The following is a 20,204-nucleotide window of genomic DNA, read 5'->3' as shown; positions in this document are numbered from 1 at the left end:
TATTCTCACCACATTTGTCATAGCAACAGCATTGTGTACATACTAACGTTAATTGCAAACTCTAGTTATTAAACATACCTTTTTACTAAACCAATTATAAATGATTCAAAACTAATACTGTAAGAACTGTTAAAGAAATTTAACTGAACATCTAGCTTGGGATACAAATAACCTTCATGCATCTTAGGAGTTTCTTGCTAGTCAGTATTTTCAGTATAAATCTCAAGATTCATGAAACTGTAGTGTATGGATGGATAGAGTGACACAGAGTCCTGAAAACTGAAACATTTTGCCACCAAAAATTCCAGTAGAAGTTGCCTACTGGCCTAGGCATTCTGGTTACAGGCTGTTGAATCTCTGCCTTTCTGGTATTAGGGAAAAAATAGAGCAAGTAGTGGATGTGACAGTGCTCTCATCCCTCATCAGAACCTTGCACTAATTTCAGGTAACGTAAGACATTTCCCATTGATTTCTATAGATTCTAGATGAGATTTGATTAAGTAGATCATGTTAATCATTATGTTTTTTTACAAAGTGATCATTTCTAAAAGTAGCTTTTTGTTTGAACCATACTTACTTCAGATCCCAAGCCAAGTCTTTCTGCCAATGAAAATCTCAAGTTTGGGGTTTTTTCATTCTTAGCCTGTCCTAATATTTCCAGAGTAAAATTTCAAGGTCTTCAGCAAGTGAAAACGAAATGTGCATTTCATGATTTTTTTTTTTTTCAGTCCTGTGTATTATGCTTCCCAGTGCTCCTAAGAGTACCAAGGCTGCCATCCCTCTATTGAAAATGTACTTATGGCTGGGTACTTCTTGGGTTTTTATGGAGCAGAACACATTGAGATCAACCCACTCTCCATCTCTGAAACTGCAGTAGCTTGTACACACAGCTGGATATGCAAGTTTCATCTTTCACTATTGCCTGTGAATTAAGCTCTTTGGACTTCTTCCATGATCTGTTCTTCAGAGAATGCTTTCTTCCAAGATAGTTTCTTTACTTTCTCTTTCATATCCAACATTTCTGATCTCTTCAAATCACACCATTTGTAAGGTCTTGTGGATAACAATGACCAGACAGCACTGCTAGCAAAAGTTACTCAAAATCCCACAGTGGAAAGAAAGCCGGGTTTCAGTGTAACATCACAAAGTGAGCCAGCTGCTTTTTGCTAACCATTGATTCCAATAAGTAACTTTCTTCAGTTTTTGGTTTTGATTTGATTATCATTCATCCAGTAATTTTTTAGGACTTAGAACTCTTCCATATTCTGGAGACCTTCAGAATGCAGATGATACTATACCTTATTCTGCTTTTTTTTGACAATCACAAATATTCAAAAGTAGTGTTTTATCCATGTTTAAAACTGCAAAGTTACATACAAAGGTTACAGATATATTCTTAATCTGAGAAATCTGAATTTAATATGAGTCATTAAATCATGCATTACATTGGAGTTTTCAGTTTGATTTCTAGCAGGCCAAATTCAATGGATTATTGGACAATGTTTTAATCAATATGCAATTAACTGCTATGATCCCTGATTTAAGTGTTTAATACTGCGCTACTTTGTACTGTTCTGTTAGGTACCTCCCTGTAAATTCATAGAAGCAAATTCTACAAAAAGGTTAGGTTTCATCTTAATTTTCCCAGACATTTGAAAAAAAAAATGGAGAGAGGTTGTGAAAGAAACTGGGAATGAGTTCATCTGCATTGTGGGGAAGCTGAGTTTGGAATAAGTACTGATAGGTCTCCTGTTTGGGCAGTCCTCTCCTGCCATTATTTGTTACTAGGAAGTCTGCATGGGTCATTTGTCCTTTGACATGTCTTACATTGTGATGCATATTCTAAACAGCCGCCTTCTTTTTAGTATGTCTGCCAGACTAATGTTAGCTTTGTTTTAACTGGCTGGATTTCAGAACTTTTTTAAAAGATTCTTGGGGTTCCTTTCTCTGTTGTTTTCCTGTGAAGTGGCCTTGTCAAAGTCAATAGATGTTCTACTTCTTATTCAACATCTTTTTTTCTCTTTTTCAGTTTTGATCATTGCTTGCTTTTCTGTAATGAACTTAATGTACAAATGAGCTTAAAATGTTGAGAATACTTGTTAGAGGTTTTCCTGTATAACTCAGAGGAGCAGCGGAAATATAAAAAGCACAGTTTTTTAGTTTAGAAATTATTTACAAAAAAATTAAAAAAAAGTATTTCAATATCATGTGAAAAATAGATTCAAATCACACCTAATATTATTATTGAGTAACATACTGCAAATAATTAAAATTCAAAATCTGTCATTTAATCCGACTTGTTAATCATAGTTCTGATTTTGTATCAATCTCTTATCTAAATAACCACAGAACTTCTTAAATCAGACTTCCCATGACCTGTCAAAGATTAGATGGAGGCTGAATATAAAAGCTGTAAGAACACAATAAAATAACAATGTAATAGTTCTTTGCTCTTACAGCATTCTTTATCAGTAAATCTAAAATTGCTTTATTAAGGAGGTTTCAAACTGAGGTAAAGAGAGATGAATTGACTTATCCAGGTTATATCAGTGGGTAAATGACAGAGCAGGGAATAGGCATAAGGCCCTTTGAGCTCCAGGCTGGGGATCTGTCTGCTGAACAACACTGTGTCTCACCTGCTTTTATCCCAAATAACTAAACAATTTGCTTTCAGTCAAACAATGACAATCAGACTCCAACTGTTATTCACCAGCTTTGTTTCATGTATGTTTCTTCACCTGGATTGCATGGAACTGATCCCAACTGATTCGCTTCACAGTCCCTGTTACTCAGCCTTTGGGGTTAGACTACTCATTGTACAGCCTGAAGCTTTCCTAGTATCGACAATGATGATTATGTTTTCATCATCTCAAGAGGGGCACATCTGATAACTGTCTAATTCCAGGACTATGATTTCACTGCGTGCAATTTTTCCACTGAGGTGCTGCACAGCTGTACTACGTTCTAGTGGAGTCTGAAAACTTTCAACTCACTATTGGGCAAAAGTATTACATAAAGAATAATATTAATGTCGGCAGCAAGGAAGTTTATCGTAAGTGATGACACCGTATAGGCTCACTCAGGATGTTTACCAGAGCAACGGTTGCCAAGCAGATAAAGTATGTTTGGAAGATGCGTTAGCAGAGTTTTTCTTCCCACAGCAACTGCTGAGGAATGAAACATATTTCTTGTACTTACTTGCATTTTGAGTGACTCTGTGAATGCTTCATTCATTAATAGTGACACCCCCACTCCCACTTTTTTAAATTAGTAGCCAGGAAAGCTATCAGATTAAGAGAGTGCAGATTTTTGCCCATCGGTAAACAGATACAGAGACAATGACTTCCGTGGCCAGGAGGCAGATTTGTTAAGAACAACAATTTAGAAGGAAGTCAACAGCTTGAGCTTTGTCCCACATCCCATTTCCAATGTGCACTTACTGAAAGTAACACAGAAATGTAAGGAATACTTATTAAATTATTAACTTATTATTATTTGGTGGAGAAAGGAGATCCTCCTACTGCAGTGTATCACTCTCTGGCTACTGTCTATATCCCCAGCCACATCTCTCCTTTTCATTTCAGAGATCCGCTTGAGCCCACTTGGATTACAGGGTTAGCACAGCTATGTCATGACTTTTTATGTAGTTAACAGCATACAGGAGAGTGAGGAAGCTACTATCTTATCTCCTTTTTCAGCCCAAATTACTAGGTACCCAAATATAACTGGGCAGTAGGAACAGCTTTGGCACAACTTCAAATAAAGGTCTGATTTTATACCTTTGGATCTACAGAGAGACATCTCCACTTTCTTGTCACCACACCCAACTACTAAGAATATGTTGTCTCTATTTATAGCAGGCACTCCTTGCAACATGCAGGTAAATTCCTTTTAAAGTGTTTTCCTGGACTTTATTGTCTTTAAAAAGCCAGGTGTGCAGAATTTTTTTTTTCCACTGTGTTCTTGTTTCAGCTAGGTTAGAGTTAATTTTCTTTTTAGTAGCTGGTATAGTACTGTCTTTTGGATTTAGGATGAAAATAATGTTGATAACACACTGATGTTTTGGTTGTTGCTGAGTAGAGTTTACACTAGTCAAGGACTTTTCAGCTTCCCATGCTCTGCCAGGTGCACAAGAAGCTGGGAGGGAGCACAGTCAGGACAGCTGACCCAGACTGACCAAAGGGCTATTCCATACTGTATGATGTCATGGTCAGTATATAAGCTGGGGGAAAAAGAAGGAAGGGGGGGACATTCTGCGTGATGGCGTTTGTCTTCCTAAGTAACCGTTACTCCTGATGGAGCCCTGCTTTCCTGGGGATGGCTGAACACCTGCCTGCCAATGGGAAGTAGTGAATGAATTCCTTGCTTTGCTTTGGTTGTGTGAGCAGCTTTTCCTTTACCTATTAAACTGTCTTTATCTCAACCCATGAGTTTTCTCACTTTTACTCTTTTGATTCTCTACCCCATCCCATTGTGGGGGAGTGAGCAAGTGGCTGTGTGGTGCTTAGTTGCTGCCTGGGGTTAAACCACGACACCCTGAATATCAGCAATCTATTAGGGATACAACTATGGTTTTTTTCTCTCCCATGAAAATTTTCAAGACTTAGAACATTTTCCTATGCCAAACTAAAATGAAAATGTGAAATTTTTAAAAATTGTACAGGGAAATTTTGGACTGGGTTCCTTAAAACATCTACTTGTATTGTAACCATATAAACACTTAAACTTAACTTTCTTAAATTATTTTATTTTGTGCAAACTAATTAATTAAGTTTCAAAATGAAAGGCAGTTTCAAACTCAAAAACAAAACCCTTGTTTTGCTTATTTGAGTATCCACAAGGTATACTTCGAAAACCGAAAATATGGTTTATTCCCATTAGATCTGGAAATGTATTTCCTACAAATCGTTTTAGGTTTCACAACTTGGAATACCCCCAGGGAAATATTTCATCTGACAAATCCCAAGAATCTGTAAAGACTTACTTTCACTGTCACTATTTGGAGAAGCCTCGCTTATGGTGTAGGTGGCTTATTTCCAGATTTGTTTCTCTTCTTTCTGTAGAGAATGGCAGCTAGCAGAGCAAGAATATCATAACTGGGAGAACAGAAAAACATCACCCAGCCACACTAAATGACTATACATGTTGCTTGATCCTTGGCACTTTTTTGTTGTGATGGTAAAGGACTGCAGCCTCATAGACACATGCTTGCTTAACTCATGTGGATCCTGCAGAATTTGACTTCTAAATGTTGATCAGTGTGTAGTCATCCCAGTTTAGAGTCTAATTTTCCCAGCACAATTTTCCTTTCCTCATCAAGCCCTCGAGGGATTCAGGTATAGGTGTGTTGTAATGATGTCGACACATGTCTATTAGTGACTGGGGCAGGGATTAATGAATCATTTTACATAACCTAGCAAACAGCTATCCAGTGGTTTTCATCACTACTGACCTGGGCTTTAGTCCAATTTCTGACATAAAGGTGGAAGCCTCTGTATCCTATTACAGTTGTCTGGGCTGTGAATTGCTTTAGTGAATGGTTTTACTAATAGCGTCTAAAGAAATGGTGGAATTCTTAGCAAATAATAATGCCATTCAGGCCTACGTGTATTGTAGTGTATTAGGTAATCAGTAAATGATATTTTTGTACATTCAAGTTCTTTCAGATGTCAAAATGGCAGTAATTGGGCTATCGTAGTGTATCTGTTGACAAAATGTCTTGGATCCTGAAATGTTTCATGAATCCTTGTCATATGAAATTTTGTATTCAGAGGGCATTTCCTCTAGTCAGGAGTAAAATGTGCATTCTTATTTAGCTGTGAAGTAGTTTTCCTGAGAAACATTTAAAAAAACAAACATTAACTGGAGGTAGGTCTGAACTGAGGGCTGAGATCTGACCTGTCCAGACCTCCTCAGATCTTAGGACTCATATGGCCCAATTTCTAGATTTGCCCGGAGAGGAACCGTAGTTACCAGAAGTCTCTTTTAAACAGATGCTAATCTGTTTCCAATATTCCACTTTTCTCTGCTTCATTACTAGCATGCATTAAAGCAGGTGCTAATATTCAAAATGTAGATATCAGTGCTAAGCTAATGGTTGTTCCTGTTCAGAAGTGTCAGTACAAGATTAAATAATCTGTGATTATAAGGAAACGTTTACCCATGTATATCTGCCTAGAGTTTGAAATCTGTTTAATAAATTTAGAACAAATAAATGTAAAAAATACATTCTGTTAAAGCAAACAGAGAATGAAAACTATCTGCACCATCAAACCCCTAATTTTGTCCCTGTTTTCAGCCCCAATTTATCACATCCTGGTGACCTATCAATCATCTTGAACCACAAACCGAAAAGGAAAATCCCCATGAGAACAGCACACTAACATTTCCTGGTTGCCATGCAATGCAGACTGTGGTTTTACCAAGAAGTCTGTTGACAACCTTGTGTCTAAGTATTCTTCTATGGGTTTTCGTTTAAGGGGGGCAGGGTTTTTGCAAATCTTCTACTTCATTTGCTTTGATGTATCTCTGCAGCTGTTAAAATAGCATTTTTTTTAATATAAGACAGCATCTACCTTGAGAATGAAACCTCTAGGTATTGTCTTGAAAACAATGAAAAGCAGAGAGCAGTGCATGAAACATCCATACAGTGGATCAAAAAATCTTTATGGAAAATCAACTCCAAGGCAAAGAGTTTGCATGAGTCAGTGTGACTCAGTATGCATAAGGGTTGCAGAACCAGGGTGGGAATGGAGATTGCACCTGTCTTCTTACTGTGACAGATTCTAACAAGCCTCTGATATTAATAATCAGCATGTAACTCAGACTTTCATGAAAGGACAATCCTCTTTAGTCTGTCTCAGCCAATTCTATCACACCAGTGGGCTCTAGCTAGCAAATTGTCTGTGGAACTGGAGTTAGTGGTTTTGGCTGAAAAGTATTAATTGAGCCTGGTTTACATATGTGAATGGTAATAGAAGAGAAGGGCGTGCATGCAGCGCTTGAGACAGAGCACCAGAAATCCCAGGAATGACAGGGAGAAATGGCCCATGTGAAAGTTAATGTTTTCCATGCTCATAAAACTCAGTGCAGGCTTAGGGGCATTCCATGGCTTTGGGTTGAGTCACCCAAGTCCCATGGTCGGCATGAGATTAATGATGATGACAATTCAGGCATGTCTAGTACTTTTTGCTTTTTTTAAGAGCTATTATTAAACAACTTCGTCTTTCAGTTGTAGCAAATCACGTGGATGTCAGGGAAAGATCATGGCCTGTCAGCCCCCAAAGCCTGCCAGCTATAAGAGGGGGCAGAAGGGAAGGTTTGGGTGTTGTTTGTGATTCCACTGTGAGTCCACTCTGAATCAGCTCCTTTGAAACTTCAAAAGGGTTGAAGGGATCAGTAATAGTTTGGCACACAGTATGAGTTTTGCACTGCCTTGTCTCTTGAAAGAGAGAAAAAATCCATCTTTTGCATTGTGTTGAAGTCAGCTAAATAATATCGACATAAAATTAATGGATTTGACCTTCCTGCACTATGGGAAAAGTTGGAATATGTGTTTAAATTTGGATTTGGCAATCATGTTTCTTCCTTAACTCAAAATTAGTCTATAAGCTTCATCATGGAAAAAAGAATTTAAAAGATGTTAATTTAGTTTAGACCACATCTTTTATTTTTGATAAGTTTTGTATTGATATGACTAGAAATATTTTCATTAATTCAATTAAGATTCCCCATTGTCTAGACATTAGAATATGAGACCATAAAGTAAAAGCTCTGGGTTCCCTGACAGCTCTGGGCAGTATGCTCTGCGTCTGTATTTTGCCATTTTTAAAATGTGGTAATTACTGTCTTCACAGAGGAGATGTTGAGTTTATGCAATTTGTTTAGACTGTGAAATGTCACGTGAGTTTTAGGTACTGCTGTAGTCCTTTTTCCACACTCACTGCTTCACAAACAGACTGTACTACAGCAATGTTACAAACATTTTAAATAGTTGGTATAGAAGATATCATCAAAATAAAAACAAAGCATGGTGTTTCAACATTATTTTAGGGCAAAGTAACAACTAATTGAATGGTCTCAGAACGAGTTTTGGGAATTGGATTGCCACATTTTTGCTTAGGGTTTTCTGGACACCCATGTGATCTTCCAGACGACATGAATGAGGCTTCCTGGGAGCTTTGGCCCTTCTGTGTGGGCATGCAGTGCAGCTGGTCAGCACATGTGCAATAAGCCTGATACTTCCCAAAAGTGTCCTGGTGTAGAGTATGTACGCTGTAGAGCCAGGCTGAGCATTTCCATGGAAAATGTACATGCGCGTAATTGTAGCCCACAAGTAGTTCCATTAAGCCTATTTGTGTCAATAAGCCTATTTATTTTCAACAGTTGGAGTGTAAGGAATTGGCTGCCTAATAAGTGGGATTCTGACTATGACTGGATCTCTGGGTGGTAATGGAGCATATATTGCAGTGTTTTAAAACCATTAATTGGCTGAGGTTTGATGACAGCTGAATCAAATTCACTCTAAACAAAAGTGAACTTCTCTTAATATTTCAGTGAATCTGGGATGAGCTGCGAGATTCAAATGCAACCCAAAGCAAGTGGATCTGGCATCTGCTTTCATAGCAAAAGTTCTTCAGAAATTAGCCTGAAGTTATTGGAAGAGATGTTGATGTTCCAGACAAATCTAGTTCCAAAATCACTAAGCTTGTTACTTTTAAGTAATTGAATAGGTCTTTGTGATCTGATCCCCAAATTTAATATTAAGTCTTGGGCTTCACAGAATATGTTTAATTATTAACAAATTTAGGCCTGCCTTGTTCTACAGGGAAGAGAGAATCAAGATGGGAAAACTAAAAAGAAGCCTTTTTCCTGTCTAGGTAATTTCTGTTTAATACAGCTACTGACTGGACAACTTCCAAAATAATGTCAGGCTTTGAATATGGACCATTCAGATCCAAAGTAGAAGTCACTCACATGGCAACTGTGAGAGCAGCTCCATCCCATAGCAGCAATCACGGGACACATCCTTCTGTGCAGAGTAGCTATTCATTGTATTGTCATAAGAAACCACCTATTGGGATCTGCAACCCGAACATCCGTTGACTACATTGTGACTTGTACGTATACATGGCAATGGTTTTTGAGCATGCAGTGCTGTTCAGTAAGGGGTGTGGCTGCAGAAGGTCTCTAGTCCATCAGCTGTCCTCAACACCAATGCTGTGCACACCTGTGTCTGGCACTTGTGGAAGCACTGCAACTATTTCAGAATCATGTGTGGGAACTTGCTGAGACTATCATTCTATGTTAATCCACTAGCTTCTCATCAGACTGTGAAACTCAGCCCCGTTGCAAGACATTACGTACTCCAGGAAACAAAAATGCATTTGTCAGTGTCCTCTTCCACACAGGTTCCTCATTCTTGCCTTCAAAACCCCTCATGACATGACTGTCTTCAGAGAAATTTTAATAGAACTATTTTTCCCTAGAAGAAAACAGCTGTGTCAAAATAAAGGCATTTTGAGAAAACATGTTAGTCTTGCATAAATTTTGCAAAACTAAAAATTGTGTCCTCTTGGTATTTTTTTAGAACATGTGATAATAAAAATATTAAGAACTGTAATCATCGAGACTGTTAAACAGCTATGCAATGTATATGAATTTTGTCTACATTAAATGTTTTTGTCAGCCTAAATAATTGAGGGGGCAGGTGGAAAAAAGTGATATTTTTTACATTCTTTTTGTGGAAAGGCAATCCAAGTAACCATAATGATTAATTCTATTGCCTATGGTAAAAGTATTTAAGATTGGATGCACAGCTTTTGAGCTCCTTTGGGCAAGCAGTCATCAATACTATTGGACTCCTACCTATACTATAAATAATGGTTGTCTTCTCATACACCATACAGTCTGGATCTAATCTGGTATTACATCTCTTTGATTGTTTCCTGTTACCTGTGGAAAGGAACATTCCTTGCAGTTTACGCTGAGTAGATACACTGTAGATAGAATAACCTCTGTTTACCAATGAACAAAAGCAATTGAAGGAAAAGTGCATGCCTTGATTACTATCATTTGTTTTCACATCTATGCTATAGAAGAAATAGACCGTCAAGCAAAATTGACATTAGGAAAGTTGCTTGTGATTCACATAGAATGTGTCAATGCAAATGTGTATGAATTGCATTTCTGGTCTTTTAGGAAAGCAGTTATTATACGGCATCTTTTATTTCAAACATGGTACAGACACCTCCTTTTAATATTTGGAGAAGACTGGTCTATTTTTCCCCTTCTTGCACATGGAACTCCCATTAAAATTAAGATAAAAATTAGTCATGTTCCTCTCTTTGCTGGGAATAATATGCTACTCCAATTAAGTGTGTTTTGCAATTGTCATTCTAGTCTGGACTTACAACCACTTTTTTCTCTTGAGGGAAAGGTGGGGCAGGAGCAAACTTAATTCAGATTACTTTGAAGAATCCTGATCTTTCCCCCTTTTCTCCATGCACATGATTATTCTTATTCTTATTTCTTTCTTAGCTGTTCCTGTTAAAAAAAAAAAAATTATAAACAAATATTTATTTTTCCTCTCATTTTACCCAGTCACAGACTTTCCTTGGATTATACTGTTTTCCCACTGTACCTGTTGCAAAAAAAAAAAAAAGATGATAAACAAATGTTTATTTTTCCTCTCATTTTACTCAGTCACAGACTTTCCTTGGTTTATACCGTTTTCCCACTGTACCTGTTGCATTGTGTAGGCAGTATCTTTCCAACATAAAGATGAATGGAGTGTGATCTCCTCAGAGCCTCTAGCCCTTATGTCTTTCATTCAGTGTGAATTGTATAAGGCACTCTCCTCCCATAGTCTTTGTGTGTATAGCTTGTTCAGGGTTCCCAGGCTGAAGGCCAGAAAACAAATTGCACAACATGACTATGGCATCTATTTTTTTTTTTTTTATTTTATTTGTTATTTTTATCATACTGCTTGCCACTGAAAGTTACTCCCATGTGCAAACCTTTACAGTATTATTAAATTAAAATCCATCTAAGACATCCTTTAACATTAAATGAGCTTACTGCAGTACATATTGAAACTCTGACATGGGTTGGCAGTAAGACGCATGTGAACGTGAGCTCAGCGAGAGGAAATCTTTCAAAATGAAGGGAAATAGTGTCAAGACGAATGAACGGGGAGCAAGAAGTTCATTCATGTGAATTCTTATATAATGTGCATTTGATGATCCTCTATCTGCCCCAGCAGGCTGAATAAGAAGAGCTTAAAGATTATCTTTCAGGGAGTATTTAATAGCATAAAGTTGTTCTAGTTCAGACTATCTGTGCAGCTCACTTAGGTTTGTCTCAGGTAGATCATGCAACATCAAACCAATGCAAGCTTTCTGCTTTTGTCTAGCTAATAATAAGAACATGTTGCTTGAACTAGTTCTGAAACTGGGGATTGATGTGTATATTCATTTAAAAGGATTCACTGTGAAGGGATCACAATGAGATAATTAAGGAAACTTATGATCACAAAGGCTCTGATTATACACCATTTCATCTTTAAAAAATTCTGTTATGAATGAAATATGTTGTTTTCAAATACATTTGAATATTCAGTCAGTTTTGCAGTAATGGGTCTTCCAAGACTTTCACGATGTATTTACATCTTCTGCATGTTATTGTTAATAGAATGTTAAAAGTGCTACATACCTCACAAAAACATGTTGTATTGCTATTTTTGTAAAGGCTGAAGATTTGCCTTGTGCATCAGCACAAAGAAGGGAAGTATGAAGAAGGTGATTGAAAGTGCTAGCTCTCCTTCTGAACGAATCAGTAGCTGCTACTTGTTGCTGGTTTATATCGAAAGCACTATACTTGAAAATAAATAATTTCCAGGTCTTCAGTGAAGCATTAAGTCCAACAATTTGTAATTCATTTTTTCCTTTTCTTTTGAGAACAGAATTCAATGTAAGTTGCAGATATGGAGGAGTTTTTCATGTTGAGAAAAACGGTCGCTACAGTCTCACACGATCTGAAGCAGTCGAACTCTGCAGAGCTCTTAATAGTACCTTGTCAACACTAGAGCAGTTGAAGAAAGCTCATGAACTTGGATTTGAAACTTGCAGGTAAAGAAATTCTTGAAAAAATAATATATCATGACAAGTCCATCCATCCATGCTATAGTGTAATAATTACAGTTGACTTCATATAGCTGTTAATTAGATGGCTGTATCAGTCTTCAAGTTATATACTGTGATGAACAAAACATCTTTGTGCACATGTATGTTTGCTCTGGGTCTGGTAATAGATAAGTCCTTGACTGCAAATACTTTTTACCAATTGTCTTTAAAAAATTATAACCTCTTACAGATAAAATCTAAAGATAACAAAAAATCGACAGTATAATAAACTAATTAGGAAGATGTTCAGGCCATACTGTATCACTGACTAATTGGTAGGATACATATCTGAAAGTATTTATGATTTTTAATGACTTGATGTAAGGTCAAAGACTGAAGATGGTATATACAGTATAGGGAACTCCGTCTTGTCAAGAAAGAGTAAAAAGTAGCAAGTGGTACTGTGACGGATGAACTGATATCCCAGTGAAAAAATAGCCACAGTATTAGTGCATTCTTATAACCTGTGAACAGAAAAGTTTCAGAAGACAGACACAAAAATGATTAAAAAACACAAAGCCACATTGTCAAGTGACTTAATTACACTCTATAATTACTGATGTATAGGACAACAAATGCGGATAATACAGACTCTTCAGTTTAGCAAAAAATAACTAGAGCAAGAGGCTGGAAGTTACTCACAGTAAATTTTGGATTAAAAAGATTAAGTAAGTACTAATACCACAAAATATGTAACGATAATAATTATTGGCTGAAACAACTTACAAGGGTTGTAGCAGATTCTTTGTCACACCAAAATTTCATTAAGATGAAAAACTTTCCCCAAGGATGTCCTCTGTTCAAACAGTAAGCAAGTTGGGACAGTCTTATGGTCTGTAAATATGTCAGACTAGATGATCACGTGATCTTGCTTTACAAAATGCTTAATACACTTATTATGCAAGTCATCCTAAGCATTCATATACAGAAAAGAGATTGAACTCAGGAGCTGTAAATTTGAAGGTTTTTGTGTTGTGGTTGTGTTTTGTTTTTTGGTTGTTTTTTTTTTTTTTAAATCAAGTAACATAGATTCATGTTGGTAAACCATTATAGAGTTGAAATAAATTTCAGTAGATTTTCAACTTTATTGCAATCTAAAATAAACAGCAAATATGGAGAAATGAAATTTATCTTCTAACTGACTGAAGTAGAAAAGTTCAGTGGACATTTCTCCAAAATGTTAAGACTTTCATTCTGGTACCATGAGAAATAATACTAGCATCAATACTGCTTGCAACTCTTTCCTGTGAATTATTTCATTTCAGTTTAGTCAGGGTGCTTTACTTTTTTAACACCTAATGCATGAATGTTCTTTCCGCTGCTTGCAAGCCCATAAGAATTGAATAAAGCTTCTTTCAAATTAATAGTATCCGTACAAAGTAATTTGTAATCATGGAATGATATACGTGCAGTGCCTTGAAAACATTCTTATACATATAAATGTCATGCACTGCCATTGATGACAGCATATGACACATTCGTTTTCACAAGCATTATGCCCTGCATGGTGGTGAAAGAGGTGGACAATAGTGCCAAGGAACAATGTACAGAAAATTCTTAGAAGATTCTTCGGCAAGAAGTGGGAATGTCATTTAAAATAGTACCACATAAAGACTAGAGACAATTCTTTACTCTGAGGGAAATGTCCTGCATGACACGGTAGGCATGTTCTTTCTCTAACATTATCATATAAACATACTTAGCATTCTTAATTGTCCAGCCCTACACAATATGTAGAGACTAAGGATCAAATTCTAACTAAATGCCTAGGGGTAAAGATTTCTAGTTCTAGCAATTATGAGTGTTCTGCAATACGGAAAGTCTTTTCTGAAGTTAAAATATAAAGATAATTGAAAGAAGGAGTAGAGGGAAATGTTTTTTGGAGTGGGGAGCTGTAGTTTTTCATTAATGTTACAATTCTCCCTAATTCACCGTTTAGCAGAGGACAAATTTGGACATGCAGGGCATGTAGGTAGGATTCCTTCCTCCCTTCCTTCTGGCCAGCCCTCCCACTCTCTTACTGTCATTTGTTGATCTTGTGCTAGAAGTCCTTGTCAGTAAGGCTAGGCTCTTATCAAGCTTGAGTAGGAGAGAAAAAATATACTGCATATAATCATCAAAATACATGTGGAATGGTGAGTGAATAAGATGAATCAACAGACCATAACACAAGTAGGTGATTAATGGATTATAAAGTATCAACATCATAGGCTCAGCTGGAAGTGTGAGTAAAGCAGTTTATAATTCCACCTACAAGAGAGTTTCAGAATTGCAAGTATCTGTGCATTAGACATGTAACTGGAATGGGGCTCACAGATAAAAAACTGAAAAGCTATGTAATGTACTCCTCCCTGATAAATTGTACTTCTCAAGAAGTAAAACAAAACTCAAACCAAACCCCAGTTCTTGTCAGCATTCTATCACACCTCCCAGCTAAATACATCGGAATTAATCAGGTGTTACAGGATTGCAAAATAGTAATAAGGCATTGTGCATTATGCAGCTCTGATAATCACAGTCTTCACTGAAATATGTGAGCTCTGTACATGATAGCCACATTGTTCAACTGAAAGATACAGTAAGAATTTGTGGATAAATGAGTGTTGTATCTGAATATTTTACTAAGCTGTCAGCTTTTGCAGAAAGTGATGTGTATTACAATCATTCTCTAAATTTGCCCAAGTACTATAAATTGAGCCCCCAACATTTCACTGTGAAATGTCACTGAGCAGTGTGTTATGCTCAAAGCAATGAAAATGTGACTCCCTGAAGAAAAAAGAAGCCAGTCTTTAGTGTCAAGTAATACAACCTCACACTGAATAAAAAGTGCACTTACCTCCCAGTTCCTCACTTTCACTGCTTTGCTCTGGAACCAATCGTCCCAGCTAATAAGATGCTCACTTAATTAAAATGGGTTTAGCTCTAGAAATTACATGTAAAATGGTGTTGAGTGGCTGGAGACTGATGTAGCTACATGTGAGAAAGGAACACGCTTCATATACAAAAAGTATGCATAAACACATGCACTTTTTAAAAACAATGTAAGATTAAAATAATGGCTTCTTCCTAGCTTCTTCATGTTTGAGATACCTAGAACATTTATGCCACCTGTTATAATGTGTAATATGGTGTATTTTTCTCCATTCTTAACAGGTATGGTTTTGTAGTGGGGAATATTGTTATCCCACGAATCAATCCTTATCATCTTTGTGCAGCAAATCATACTGGCATTTACAAACTTTCGGCAAACACAACTGGTCGGTATGATGCATACTGTTACAATGCAACAGGTATGTATATACTTTTATGATGTATTTTAGATATGGATTAACTAACAATAACATATGTAATCTCCTGTTTAAGGTACTGGAATCAGGGCTTTATATTAAATATCATCTGTTTTTTAACTGAGAAGAAATACATTTTGTCAGCCTCTAGATATGTATCTATAATGCCAGCAATGAATTTGACTCATTTTGTCATTAGTGTGTTTTGAACTAAACCATTTTCTGCCCTTGGGACTAACTTGATAGCTTCAGAACGGTTCATGGCTTAGTGCAGTGAACCACTGCAGCAGTGAATCTAAAAGACATAACTGTTTTAGGTGATGGAGCTCAGCTCTTCAGTTCATGAACATGAGCTTCTATAGCGAACAACAGTTATTTTTGTCAAGGGATACTAGGAGTAGCTGCCACCTCCAGCACCTCCAAAGCCCATGGTGGCCATCTCAGGCCCGTGGATGTGGTTGCTGCTCTCCTGTTTGCAGGTTCATTGAGTATTTGCTCTCAGGCAAATACTCTCCATTCAGACATTAGGCAGTTAGATAGTGATGCGGGTCAGAAGCAGACTGCTTTCTTCTAAGGTTTTGAACTTTTTAATACTTGGAAATATTTTACTAAATTATTAGGAACATGTAGATAATCTTGTGACAGATGCTGAACACAGTATTTGAAGATAAAATCTGGACTAACTTCAAGTGTCTTGAATTTCAGTAAATTATTACATTCACAGTGGAAACATCTTACAGAAAGCTGCAGGCAAAATTCATTGATGATTTGAATGGCAGTGACTTTTTTTTTTATTTTGTTCTTGGTGGTCATATCATTAAAAATCATCTTTGGATTGGCATACTATCAAGTGAGCTGCCATCCTTGTCACCCACGGATGACTCTTCTCCTGCTACAGTGGTGTCCATCCCCACCAGAGCTTTATAACTCCTCCTGAGTCTTATTCCCATCCAGCACTATGAGCAGGTGGCTCACACACTGGCCCTGAGTATGGCACTGCAGCCCGCTGGAGCAAGCAATGCTCACCAGACAAGGGCACACTCTGGCTGTGCAGAGCCCTCTGTGGAGGGGACAGGGTCCCACTGGCTAAAAAGGACTAGCGCTGCTACTGCTGCCATGGCAGTGGGGCTGTCTGCATTGAAACTGGGTCATAAGTCTATTTTAACTGACATTGACTGCAACTATTTTCTGGAATGGTTATGGAAATGGAAAATCTTGTTGTTAGCTGACAGAATAATCTTGAAGTGCCCCACCTGGGAAGGAGCAAAAAGGGAATGTAGGTAGATCAGTGAATAGTGTTTGATTTGGAAATTTGTTTTCAATTGCCCACAGCTGAAGCTGATGTTTTGTGATTATGTACAATTAATATGGCTAAACACATGACTTTTTTCTCAATTTTCTCAAATTAATATTTTCTGTTTTCCTTCTTTTACAGAAACAAGGGACAAAGCGTGTGAGCCAATTGAAAGACTAGATACTTCTTTCCTCAATAATCAGGGTGAAATAGGTACTGTGTTGATTAGAAAGACCTGCCACTTGTTTAATTTTTAGGATCTGGTTATCTTTTTTTACATAAACAATTGCTACTATTAAAAATCAAGTCAAACATAAGAAAAAGAAGTCAAGAGATATTCAACAGCAATTAAAGCAATTAGTCACTTGTCTTCCCCTAAATCCTGTGGAGGTTGGTTTGTCTCAAGGTGCTACCAAACATTTTTTATATAGGTATTTGACATTTTTTAGCACCTCAGAGCTGCTAATGTTTCTTTGACATATAGGACTTTGCTTAAGACAACAACCTTTCTACATCTCATTTGAGCTGCTGGTTAGAAAAGCAGCTGGAAATGGAAGAAAACTCTCATAATATATTATTTGTCCCAATTCTAAAATTCTGATTGACTTTGCAGAGGCCAAGATTTTATGTTCAAAATCAAACTGCCTGATGAAAATATCAAAATATTTGATGCAGAGTAGGATGTATATGTTTGACAAATAAATACATTAGCATATATACATTACACATAGTTTAGTAATGTATGATCTAGACAGATGAGATAGGATGGCAAAAATGGATGAACTGACATTAATCCACAACTGTTTCTTTTTATTTTTTTGTTATAGGACTTAAACTGTTTAGCATTACTGAAATATAGCTATGTAGCTCCTTGATATTGTCAGCTTCTTAATTTCCTCTTTCCAACAGTCATTGACAATGCAGATGGCTCACGTTATAATGCAGATGGCACGCGTCATAGCGGAGAGTCCTCAACCTCAGGTGTGGATGATGAAAATGTAGGTAGTGGATCAACACATGACACAACTCCCATGGATACCTCCATCAGGAGATCCAGCCCTTCATATTATGGAAGTGCTACTCCAGTCTCACAGCTGCCAGATCATTCTTCTGGAGCAGGTGAAAAAGAAATTGCTAGAAAAGATTCTGGTAAGGACAGTAGGTTGCCACTATATCCCCTTTAAAATAACCGAGTGAAGGATTACATTGCTATTTAGAGGATATCATGAGGGAATGAGAAGTACTGTCTCTAATTAGTGTCCTGAAGAAGTAAAAGGAGAATGAGTGTCTTCAAAAGAAAACAGAAGCATTCTGAATTTGTAAGGCTTTTTTTGATTGCATGGAAGTACAAAGCAGCCACACATCAGCATAGTTTCCCACATAAAACTTCCCAGGATGTTGAGAATAGATGGTTCTAAGAATTGGCTCTTGTTCTTATTAAAATATTTATTTCATTAAAGGCTCAAAAACATATCTAGTAGTGAACACAGAGAGGTATGGGTATATGGAGATAAGGATAACATTCTTATCTGTTCTCTAACAGGATGAATTGGCATTAAGTAATAAGAACAAGGAGGAGTTTACAGTACAAGTGATTTTGTACAAATACAGGGGGTTTTTTAGGACATCTTCTTACTACAGCATATTACAGAATGCACAGAAAGATAAAAATGCCAAATTAAAATGTTATTAATATCTTCTTCCTTTAGGTGGTAAAACCAAATTCTATTTTCATTAAGCCCTACCAAATACAAATGCCATACTCTTTTCTAGGACATTTTGCAGGATGGCAAATTAGTGAATGACAGTGCCTTGCCTGTATCTTGCTTTCCTGTGGAAGTGGCATGTATTTTACGTTGCTTTTGTGGCTGAAATTTACAGAGGTCTAAAAGACTAGTTCCCATTGAATCTAAGGGATACAAATATTATTCATCCTCTAAGTACAGTAAAGTTTACTGTGTGACCTCTGACTACAAGCTTTTTATCAAATCACCGATAACTTACCAGTGAAGGATACCAGTAGTTTGCATCATTATCCTCAATAAATACTGAAATTAAAAAAAAAAAAAAAAAAAAAAAAAAGAGCAGAAACATTAGGATTATAAAATGAGTTTTCACTGGCAGTATGCTCATAACATGTTATGCTTGTTTTTCCAGGTAGTTAGCATCATAAAAGGTAAATCCTAACATTCTCTTCCTAAGCAAGCAGAATCAGAGCCATTCCCCAAGGCATATGCCATGTATTTCAATTGCTTGCCATGACAACTCTTATCAACTCTGCTTACATGCAGAGTTTAGATTTTTGGACTAAATCTCAGAATACGTATCAGTAAAGAGGGGAATGCAAATAACTTTACTCATTGCTTTAGAATCCCTGTCCAGATGGTGTACAGGTACAATTAGAGCTTGAATCACACAAACAGATCATTGCCAGAATGTTCACTGTAATACATACTCCTCTTGAAATAATCTGTTTTGCTGATATCCTTACTATGTTAGTAAAGTAAGGCTATTTGGGGTTGAATTATATGAAGAACCTAGTCCGTATCTTTCTTGTCTCTTGGACCAATAAATGTAGGAATGAAACTTGCAGTATAGAATAATTGAAGTAGTTGTGAGTACTGAGTGGCAACTCAGCTAATGAAATAGTAATCATTCATCCATCACCATACAGATGATGAAGTTTCTCCTGTATCACCTGATATCTCTTTGGTGACGGCAGCTGATGATTCCCCTGAAAAAGATGGTGGACAGTATCCTGCGAGTACTAGTAAGATTTATGTATTATAATAAGTACAAAAAATATAGGTTGCATAAAAACTGCTTTCTTCTTCCAGCAGGGCATTCTGGTAAGTGGTGAAGTATACATCATCTCCAATTTTGGAAAGACATTGAAAGACAGTACTTTCCAGACTGGTTAAGTCAGAAATAAACTTCACTCTCTGGGACAAGGAAAGCAAAAATATTTACTGTATGTTTACTTCAATGCTTATACATGAGTTGTTAGAAAGATTGTTGTTTTGTGTTTCCCACTGCTTTTTTATCACACCTACTTAGTCTATGAGGCACCACAAATTAGTGCAATCAATTATCACTTGAAGTCAATTTACTTCTGAGGTAGAAAAGGATATTTTTGTCAATGAAAGTGTCTGTGATTCTAATATATTTATGGTTGTGAATGCGGGTAATCCACATCAAAACCATGGCCTTGCTCACTAATTGACAAGCCACTTGTGCACTGCGAAACCTAATTTCATCCTTGTTGTTGGCAATATGCATGAGAAAAAATTGCGGCTTGTGGTGGCTCCACAGGCTTTGAGGGCTTAAAAGAACAGTAGCCATTTTCTCTGCTTTGTCCTTAAATAGCTGTACTGAGTCGGAAAAACTGCTTGTGATGTTTTTATCAAATATGTAGTGCACAGCAGCTACAGCAAATAAAAA

At 36.9% G+C, this 20,204-nt stretch overlaps 1 protein-coding gene across 6 annotated transcripts in view; it reads left to right on the top strand.

The window, feature by feature from the left end:
• CD44 (CD44 molecule (IN blood group)) overlaps positions 1-20,204 on the top strand; it is a 61,938-nt gene that overhangs the window by 11,473 nt on the left and 30,261 nt on the right. For 5 of the 6 annotated variants that reach the window (XM_082316691.1, XM_082316689.1, XM_082316692.1 and 2 more), the window contains exons 2-6: positions 11,963-12,128; positions 15,336-15,472; positions 16,905-16,976; positions 17,673-17,912; positions 19,438-19,533. In XM_082316691.1, the coding sequence (XP_082172817.1) occupies positions 11,963-12,128; positions 15,336-15,472; positions 16,905-16,976; positions 17,673-17,912; positions 19,438-19,533 (711 nt within the window). The remainder of the gene's footprint in view (positions 1-11,962; positions 12,129-15,335; positions 15,473-16,904; positions 16,977-17,672; positions 17,913-19,437; positions 19,534-20,204) is intronic. The other variant, XM_082316690.1, reaches the window with a different exon arrangement.

The sequence above is a fragment of the Platalea leucorodia genome, assembly GCF_965183815.1.
Source record: "Platalea leucorodia genome assembly, chromosome: 7".
In the NCBI taxonomy this organism is placed as follows: Eukaryota; Metazoa; Chordata; class Aves; order Pelecaniformes; family Threskiornithidae; genus Platalea; species Platalea leucorodia.
This window is presented reverse-complemented; position numbering and strand designations above follow the sequence as displayed.